The following is a 9404-nucleotide window of genomic DNA, read 5'->3' as shown; positions in this document are numbered from 1 at the left end:
GTCAACAATGGCTGCTCACCGTCTCTCCTACCCGACTCGCTCCTTTTATCTTCTCATTATCTTTTAATTAACACTCGTCCCATCTCTGCAGCCCTACCATACAACCAACTCCTGGATGTTTACTTTCTCTATAGGAATGGAAATAATAAGCGAAGAACCCGGACAAAGTCCAGAAAAATAGGCGATTCTAACAACATTAGTTTTGAAGAAAAACATCAAAAAACGAGGAAGAAGAAACGTTAACGAAACGATGATGAGAAGAATTAGACAGGAACAATGTGGACTGATTATTGATTTAAAACCTGAACTATTCTATTTGATGTCTGTTTGTTGTTGCTGTTATTGTTTGGAGTTTGGTGGTGGCCGTAAAACCTGGTAGGGTGTTACACTCTCTGATACGGATCAACACTGAATATTTTGAAAAGACTGAGCGAGGAGAATATTGGTCTGATCTATTGTTTTCATTACAAACTGTATTGATATCTATCAAAAGATTCTTTATTTATAAGTCTACACAAGTGGAACATCCAAGCACAACAGAGCAAAGAAGTTAAAAAACAGTAACTCTACTTTAATTGTCCAACACCGCCACCACGACGCCATATTGTGTATGTGAAAGCGAGAAGTGAGCGTGTGTGTGTGAGTGTTCATCGGTGTATGTGTGTGTGTGTGTGAACATGGCTGTGAGTCTATAAATGTGAGACTGTGTGTGTGTGTGTGTGTTTGTTTATGAAACGAAGAGGATGTGAACGAAAACAAACACATCGCCACATTACTTCTTCATTAAAAACAAACACAATAGAAAAAAATACAAACAAAAACTGTCGCTACAGACCTCAGGTAATGTTTTCTCATTTCTCAATAATTGTTGTCTTTTTCTCCTGGCATTCTGTTTTGCTTCTCTCCACCGACATTATTTGATCTTCTGTTTAAAAAGAAAACGCTACAAACCGACCAATGTAGTTTAATCGCACTAGGAATACTACAATTGACCACTGCGACCTCCAGAATCGAAACACTGATTATCTTCTCCATTTCCACATACCAAATCCATATCCATATATATAATATATATAAACATCTAAAATACTCAACAGTGCAATTCTCCCTCCTCCTCCTCCTTCCCATCGTTCTCAGTTGAATTGATATTTACAAGTATGTAACATACGTCCTATCAAAGACTTATGCCGGGATACCCTGATCTCTCTTTTCAAATAACATTTTCCTCTCATTTTTGAAGACATTTTATCTTTATCATCCCCGTTTTTTTATTCTCTACCAACGTGTTTTATAGTTTATTACATCTCTAAAGTTGTGAGGAGAGATTAATGTTTATATGTCAGTTCCGTTCTTATTTCATTCGGATATAACGTGTCTTGAAATCGATCTCACTTCATCACGGACTAAGTCAAATTCACCTATCACTGTCACCACCACCACTAGAAGTTGTAGTAGCAGCATTAAATAAATAAATAAACGTCCCGAAATAAGAAACTGACTAAATATAACTAAGAACTGATTAAGTTGCTTCAGCTGACCTTAAACCGGAAGTAAGACCACAGTCGGAGATGATGGTTTTATAGTTTCTCACTCGGACACGGAATATCAGCAGTAAATTTACTATTGTTAACGTCCCCGGCCGATCAAAGTTGTTCTAAAGGATTAGGCATTTCTACATTTTTGATATAACCGTAACAGGATTGAACCTGCAACCTCCAGCGACATTGACATCGGGTTTGTTTTGAATCCCGTTTGTATTGTAATCAATTCCTACTTTCCTGTTTCTCTTATCTACCTCCAACTTACACTTATTTTTAAAAGATAATTATGGAAACACACCAGGACGAAAATATCATTCATAAAGAGTTTAGTAAAATAGTTTGTACTCTTTAAATCCTTTACTTTTTAAATCGTTGCTTTAAGGAAGATTCTCTGAACGGAATTCTTGTCTAAACTCTTAACAAACGTTGAATAAATTTTACACATGTTTTTATCAAACTTTCATACTTTCAAGTAACAGAAATTTGGCTAGAATTATTCTGAAGCTTCCTTATTTTTCATTTCTGATTCTGATTTATTTTAATCGAAAAACAAAGCAGATACGTTAAAACCCTCTACCGCTCTCCAAACAAATATTGAACTCCAGCCAATCCGTTGTATATATCGATGACATAAGTTTTAACTGTCAAAAATCAGTGAAGTGCCAAGTACAACAATACTTTCAACAGAATTTTTCAAAAGCTCAGTGAATGAAAATTGTCTTTATGCCATTAACGAAGAACCAGTTTTTGGGCAGTGTCAGCAGTTGCGTTTGTGTTTTAAATGACAATTTTGGGGACCAATTTGATGGAATTACCATAGCAGGAATACTAAAAGATGGTTGTTCAAGATGTAGTGGCATGTAGCAGAAGCGATGTATTGAATCGCATGATGAACGGCGAAATTCCAAGTGTTCCTATTATAACATTGGCAGGAGTAACTAGTCTTACAGACTTACTGCCTGAGCTTCCCCTGCCAACACCTCTCTCCCCAGCTATGCACAATAAAAGTCTCCTCTTTAATCCGAAAATTGCTGATGACGCTCGTAAAATACTTGAGACTCACGATGAAACACTAGCTCAGCAGCTTGCTCATGCTCTGAAACAAACTTCTACGGATCACATTGAATTAAAAGACAGTTTAGCAAGTGATGCCATAGAAGGAGATATCCCTGATCTGTTAAAAATGGTTCTTCGACAGAACCCCAGTGTTTTTCATACTAAAACTAACAATGCTACCACCACTACTGCTGGTGTCGGTGGTAACATTACTACAACTACTTCCACTGCCAGTAGTAGTAGTAGTAGTAGTAGTAGCAGTAGTAGTAGTAGTGGCAGTGGATTTGATGTTCGAGGTTTTGACAGTCGAACACCCCATCAGAACCTATCGCAGCAGCAGTCTGCAAACTTCATTCAAACCAGGCAGCAACAGCAGCACTTACTTCACCCACAACCCCCTCATGAACTTATTCAAAGCCAGCAACCACCTCTTCCACAATACCATTCGGGTCATTTTACCATGCCATATCATCTAAATCAGAATAATGTTTCTCCCAGACTGCAACCAATACAGTCAGATTCATCACCACGATACCCAACAAACTCTCAATATTCATCTCATGCTAATTTTCTTTCACCAAATTTGTATCAACAGCAGCAGCAACAACAACAGTTTCAACATTTTGCTCAAAATCAAAGATTTGATCAGAATACTGTGTCACCCCCTCTGGCTGCAGTGGCTGAACACATCAATTTAGATGTATTATCTCCACCTGAATCTGCAGGGTCTGCTTACTCCTGTAAGAGGCGAACCAGTAGTGCCAAATCTACCTTAGGACCGAAGTGCAGTGAATCTTTTGAGAGCAAGCCTTCCCCTGAGTGTATGAACATTTGTCCGGACATGTCTGGTCGCAGGAAGAGTGGATCAGATAACATGTCTCTGCACCAGTTGCAGTTTGGCCTACAGGGAGATTCTGCCTCTTGTAGTGGAGATTTCCACCAGAGTAGCAGATTACCTGCATCATTCACAGCCACTGCTAGTTCTTCCTGTGTAGAGGCAGATATGGAGCTGTGTAAACGACGAACACGCAACATGTCTTCGGAGAAAACAGATAAAGCAAAGCAGTGTCCCCCCTACCCTATGGTTCTACAGGAGGATTTTCTGCTGCAGCAGCAGCAACAACAACAAAGGCAAATCAAACCAGAGGATGTCGAAGAGATATCTTTTAGTAAGCAAGTTGACCTTTTAGTTGCTAAAAATTCTAAGCCCATTGTGGTGTTAGAACTTTTAGATGCCAAAACACTTCAGTCTGTTGTCTCTGGAGGAAGAATTAGGACAGATTGTGACACGATGAAAAAAATAAAAAGTACAAAAAGATTGTACTCAAGTGACGAAGAGGAGGAAATGGATGAATCAGCTCGGAAAAAACGTCGGAAGCGACACAAACGTATGAATCAGAGGGCATTAAGTTCCGAGGAGTTATTTGATAGTCCAACATTTAGAAAATTTGCTCAGTCAGTGGAATACGTATTTGACAGTGCGGAGGAGATTGATTTTGGTTCTCTTGATCCAAACGATGACGACACGGAATGTCCACCAGAATCCCTTATTGCAAGACAGGTTCTTGCCGAAATTTGTGGGGAGGCAGCAAAATTGAAAGCCCAGAAAGTAACGAATCAAATTCCCTCCGACAAACTTGTAAAGTTACTTACAATACTTCAGTGGAATGTACGAGATGGTGTGAAGTTGGCACCAAATATAAGACCTGAAGAAGACGAAGATGAAGATGACGAAGAGTCTGTAATGTGGAGAGAAATGATGATGGAGCGAGTGATGAGGAGTATGGATGCATCTCTAGCAGCTCTTTACATAATCACTGCTCCAGAAATGCCAAAGCAGGTGTATTTAGATGATGTTATTGAAAGAATCATTCTATTTGGTAAGTGGCAGCTTCAGAATACAATTTACCCAGAGTTTGATCCTGTATATAAAATAGATCCTCATGCAAAAGGAGGTTACCAAGGTAACCTGAAATCCAAACGAGCTCGTACCCACTCAGTAAAGCACAAAGCTACAATAACTTTATATAATAAACTCTGTGAGCTCATCAAGGCTCTGAGTGAGTTGTTGCACATTCAAGAACTGACAGACACTGTCATTTTGCAAGTGTCTACATTAAGTGTGTCCCCTTTTTTTGTTGAGAACATTAGTGAAATGCAGTTAAATTCAATGAAGCTGGTAACAAATATTTTTTGTAAGTACGATAAACACAGACAACTTATTTTGGAAGATATTTTTGCCTCTTTAGCTCGACTACCATCCACCAAGCGGAACCTCCGCAACTATCGCCTAAATGCTGACGAGTCCATACAAATGGTGACAGCGCTTGCCTTGCAGTTGATCCAGTGTGTCATTAAATTGCCTTCACGAAAATCTGTCGCGTCTGAAATTTGTATTGATGAGAAACCTGTAATAGATAAAAAATCATTGGAGAGGAAAAAAAGGGAAGCAGATGATGATGTCATTATTGTAACATCATATGAGACAGCCATGAGAACTGGTTATAACTTCCTCTCTGTCTTTCTTAAGAAATGTACTGCCAAAAGCGAAGATGACTATCGGCCCCTTTTTGAAAACTTTGTTCAGGATTTACTATCTACAGTGAACAAGCCAGAATGGCCAGCTTCAGAATTGTTGCTTAGTCTTCTTGGGAGAATTCTTGTACAGCAGTTCAGCAATAAATCTACAGATATGTCATTGAGAGTTGCTTCATTAGAATATTTAGGCATAGTTGCTGCTCGTCTTCGCAGTGATGCCGTCACTAGTCAGACGAACCCAGAAATGATAGAGGAAATTATTTCAAAAATAGACAATGAAGTGACTGAAGAGAATGACTTTAAGAAGGAAGGCAGTAAGGAAAGTCTTGATGAAATAAAACAGACACAAAGTTTACAGAAGGCCATGTTGTATTATTTGGCCGAGAATGGACAAAGTGACCCAGCATTATTGTTTGCAAGACAGTTTTACATTGCCCAGTGGTATCGGGATCTTACTGTTGAAGCAGAGAAATTACAAAAGAAAGTTTCACAACTCAAAGAAGAAGATGAAGATGAAAGGGTTGAAGAAGTGAACCAAACCTTAGAGATTGCAGAGAAAGGGAAAACCTTTCTAATGACAATCATTGAAATCCCCAACAAGCCAGCAAACAACATGAGACAGTTACAGTGTAGATTAGATGCTGAAGATTCATGCCTTGTAGCACGCTACCTCAGCTCTAAGAGACCGTTTGCTCAGAGTTTTGACATATACCTGACTCAAATTTTGCGTGTGCTCAGTGAAACAGCTGTGGCAGTACGAACAAAGGCCATGAAATGTTTAACAGCGGTTGTAGAAGCTGACCCTGGAATTCTGGCGCGTGATGATATGCAGCGTGGAGTACACGGGAGATTTCTAGATCAGTCGACATCTGTCCGAGAAGCGGCTGTAGAACTTGTTGGAAAGTTCATACTGATCAAGCCTGAATTGATCCCTAAATATTACGACATGTTATGTGATCGAATTCTCGATACAGGTATCAGTGTACGGAAAAGAGTGATAAAGATTTTCAAAGACATTTGCCTCGGACAACCTGATTTTAACAAAATACCTGAGATGTGTGTGAAAATGATCCGCAGAGTCAATGATGAAGAAGGCATAAAAAAGCTAGTCAACGAGGTTTTCCAAATGATGTGGTTTTGTCCTTTACGAGAGAAAGACTCTTCCAGACTTTTGAGACGTGTTGTGAATATTACAGAAGTTGTTGCTGCCTGTAAAGACAGTGGTTTGGAGTTCTTTGAACATTTGCTGGAAAATTTGTTAAAAAAAGATGATGACGGTCACTATAATAAGAGTGCTTTGTTGGCTTCTCAGCAAATTGTTAACTGCCTTGTTGAAAATGTCATGAGTTTAGAAGAAAAGTCAGTGGATGGCGATAATACTTCTCATCCACAGCGTTTGATAGCATGTTTGACCACACTACATCTCTTCAGTAAGATTAAACCTGATCTCATGGTTCAACATGCAATAACACTTCAGCCATATTTAAATATCAGATGTAACACACAAGGTGACGTTATGGTGCTGCATTTCGTTGCACGTATTCTTGAAATGGTGGTGCCTCTTATGGACCATCCGAGTGAAACGTTTTTGGCACAACTTGAGGAAGACATGATGAAGTTGATTCTAAAACATGGGATGATGGTTTTACAGAGCTGTGTCAGTTGCCTTGGTGCCGTTGTTAATAATGTCAGTCATAATTATCGACTTGTTAAAGATTGTTTCCAAAAATTCTTTGGAGTTCTTTCTAAGTTGATGGCTGACCACAAAGAAAATTCTAACAATCCAACCCTTCAAAAGAGAAGACCTACATTGCTGCGGTCACTTTTCACTGTTGGCCTTTTGTGCCGTCATTTTGATTTTGATTCCAAGGAGATGGGAGAGACGAAAGCAAAAGTTCCGATAAAAGACCGAGTATTTGATGTTCTGTACTATTTTATTGAGCACGAAGACGAGGAAGTGCGTGTAAAAGCTTTGACCGGGCTTGGCTTCATGTGTGTCCGTCATTATGAATATATGCTTGGAAAAACACTGAAAGGACTCTATTATTATCTCTTTACAAACAGTGAAGCAGCTGTAAAGCTGAAGATCCAAGCATTGCGAAATCTGCACAGCTATCTGGTTGAAGAAGAAACCAAGATGATCATAGCTGATGCCGAATGGAGAAAACAATGTAAAGCAGAAGATCTACGAGACATGGGAGATTTACAATCAGGAATGGCGAGCACCATCATACAGGTGTACCTGAAACAAGTGCTTGAATCTTTCATTTGTGCCAATTTCCAGGTACGACAGTCTGCTCTTGATATTATTCAGCTTGTTCTTCGCCAGGGTCTCATTCACCCTGTACAGTGTGTTCCCTATTTAATAACAATGGGAACAGAAGCAGATCCAAGTGTGAGGGTGAGATCAGATCAACAACTTCAAGATATTGATAAGAAGTATCCTGGGTTCATTCATATGAAGGCTCTACAAGGTGTAAAGATGTCATATAAATTCCAAAGTATCATTCAAGATCCTTCAGAGCCAGTTCGAGGCCTTAGGACCCAGGATGCTGTCCATCTTAGTTTAAATGCATTCCTTTATACAGTTCTTCGAGCTAACCGAACCTATCGAAGAGCATTACTCACTTCTCTTTTGAACCTGTTTGATGATTCGGCACGTGCATCACTTGAAGAACTCCTGTATATAGCTGATAACCTTGCCTTTTTCGCTTACCAATCTCAAGACGAACCATTATTTATCATTCATCAAATAGACATCATTGTCTCAGTGTCTGGCTCTAACCTGCTACAGTCTTTCAAAGAATGTCTTCTACCAAGGAAGGAGATTGACAGAAAGAAAGGGGAAACATTTGATGATGAGGATGATGAAGAAATTGAAAGCATCATGGAAAGATTACCTGAGAACGTGATGCCGCTGCAGGAGATTTGCCGCATCTCTCAAGGATGTGTACTGCTTCTTGTCCTGAAACAGCATCTCAAAGAGTTATATGGTTTCACCGACACGAAAGTCCATCGTTATTCACCAGCAGAAGCAGCTAAAGTTTATGATAAGCCTTTGGCAAGGAAATATGCTATAGATTTTCAACCAAGCTCAACTATTGAGTTACTAAAGAAAAAGCCATCAGATATTATCAGTGATGAAGAGAAACGAAAATTGGTTGAAGAATTCCTTGACTTCAAACATTTAATGTTGAGTATTGACCCTCCAGATGATGACGACTCTGATGACAATGCCAAAACCATTCCACATGCAAAGAACTCGGTACCTGAAGGAGCTGAGAATCATCTTGAGTCTAAAGAAGTCACTGAAGTGCAAGTCTCTGACAAAGTTTCCGATGGCTCCGATGGGATCAAACCTCGAAGCCAGCAACAACCCTCATTTCATCACACCCCTCGTAACCAGCATTATGCTTCTTTACTTGAAAGGAAAAAGAAAATCAAACCCTCTCCCAAGTTAACTCCGAAACCTCCTGTTAAGAAGAAGATGCGTAAGAAACGCCGTCGTCTGAGTGATAGCGAAGATGATGGCGACAGCGATGAAGATCCTGATTTCATTGCTTGATTCATTGTTGTTCATTACTAGAACGCAAATCACTAAAATAGTTGAGATCAAGAGCAACAGCAGAAGTGGTTTGGGTTAGGGTTATGAGTTGGAATTGTCTGTTGGGAGGGATTTGGAGGGGTCGGGGTATACATTCTGGACTGGTTAATTTTCTATCATTGGAGGCTAAAAATACCATGAAACATTGTAAAATGATCACTGTTATATGCAGAATTACAAAATGGTTAATTATATATATATATATATAAATATATATATATAAAAGGATAACAAACTGATTGAAAATATGGTAAAACAAATTATTTTTGTGCTAAAATTTTGAAAACAAAAATAAAAAATTTTACTGAAATTTATTTCCTATCATTGGAGATGAAATAACAATAAAAAAAACCTAAAAAAAGAAAAAAAACCCAAAACAAACTAAAAAATAGCCATCCACATTTAACGGCGTCAAATAAAATATAACTACCAATTGACTTTTCATACCATGTTGACTGGGGTTTATTTTTCATCAAAATTCATGGTTATTGAACCCAAAACACAAACAAAATCCAACACTCATTGGAGTTTCCATTAACTCCATATAACACCACCATCACTAATAATAATAATAATAATAATAATAATAATTAATAATAATAATAATATTATTATTATTATATTAATAAAAGACAAGACAAAACATTAACACTGTAATAAGCATT

The 9404-nt window shown here is 38.5% G+C and overlaps 1 protein-coding gene across 1 annotated transcript; it reads left to right on the top strand.

The window, feature by feature from the left end:
* Positions 1–6: 6 nt before the first annotated feature.
* Positions 7–9398, top strand: LOC106873473 (nipped-B-like protein B). The gene has a single exon (XM_014920856.2). It carries the CDS (start codon positions 2377–2379, stop codon positions 8698–8700), a length of 6324 nt encoding a protein of 2107 aa, XP_014776342.1. The 5' UTR covers positions 7–2376; the 3' UTR covers positions 8701–9398.
* The last annotated feature ends 6 nt before the right edge of the window (positions 9399–9404 follow it).

This window comes from Octopus bimaculoides, chromosome 1, assembly GCF_001194135.2.
Source record: "Octopus bimaculoides isolate UCB-OBI-ISO-001 chromosome 1, ASM119413v2, whole genome shotgun sequence".
Taxonomy (NCBI): domain Eukaryota; kingdom Metazoa; phylum Mollusca; class Cephalopoda; order Octopoda; family Octopodidae; genus Octopus; species Octopus bimaculoides.
The sequence above is the reverse complement of the archived record's forward strand: the minus strand, read 5'-3'. Positions and strand labels throughout refer to the sequence as shown.

Excerpts from the sequence above, each read along its gene's own strand:
- LOC106873473 (XM_014920856.2), top strand. The coding sequence starts at position 2,377 with ATGGTTGTTCAAGATGTAGTGGCATGTAGCAGAAGCGATGTATTGAAT.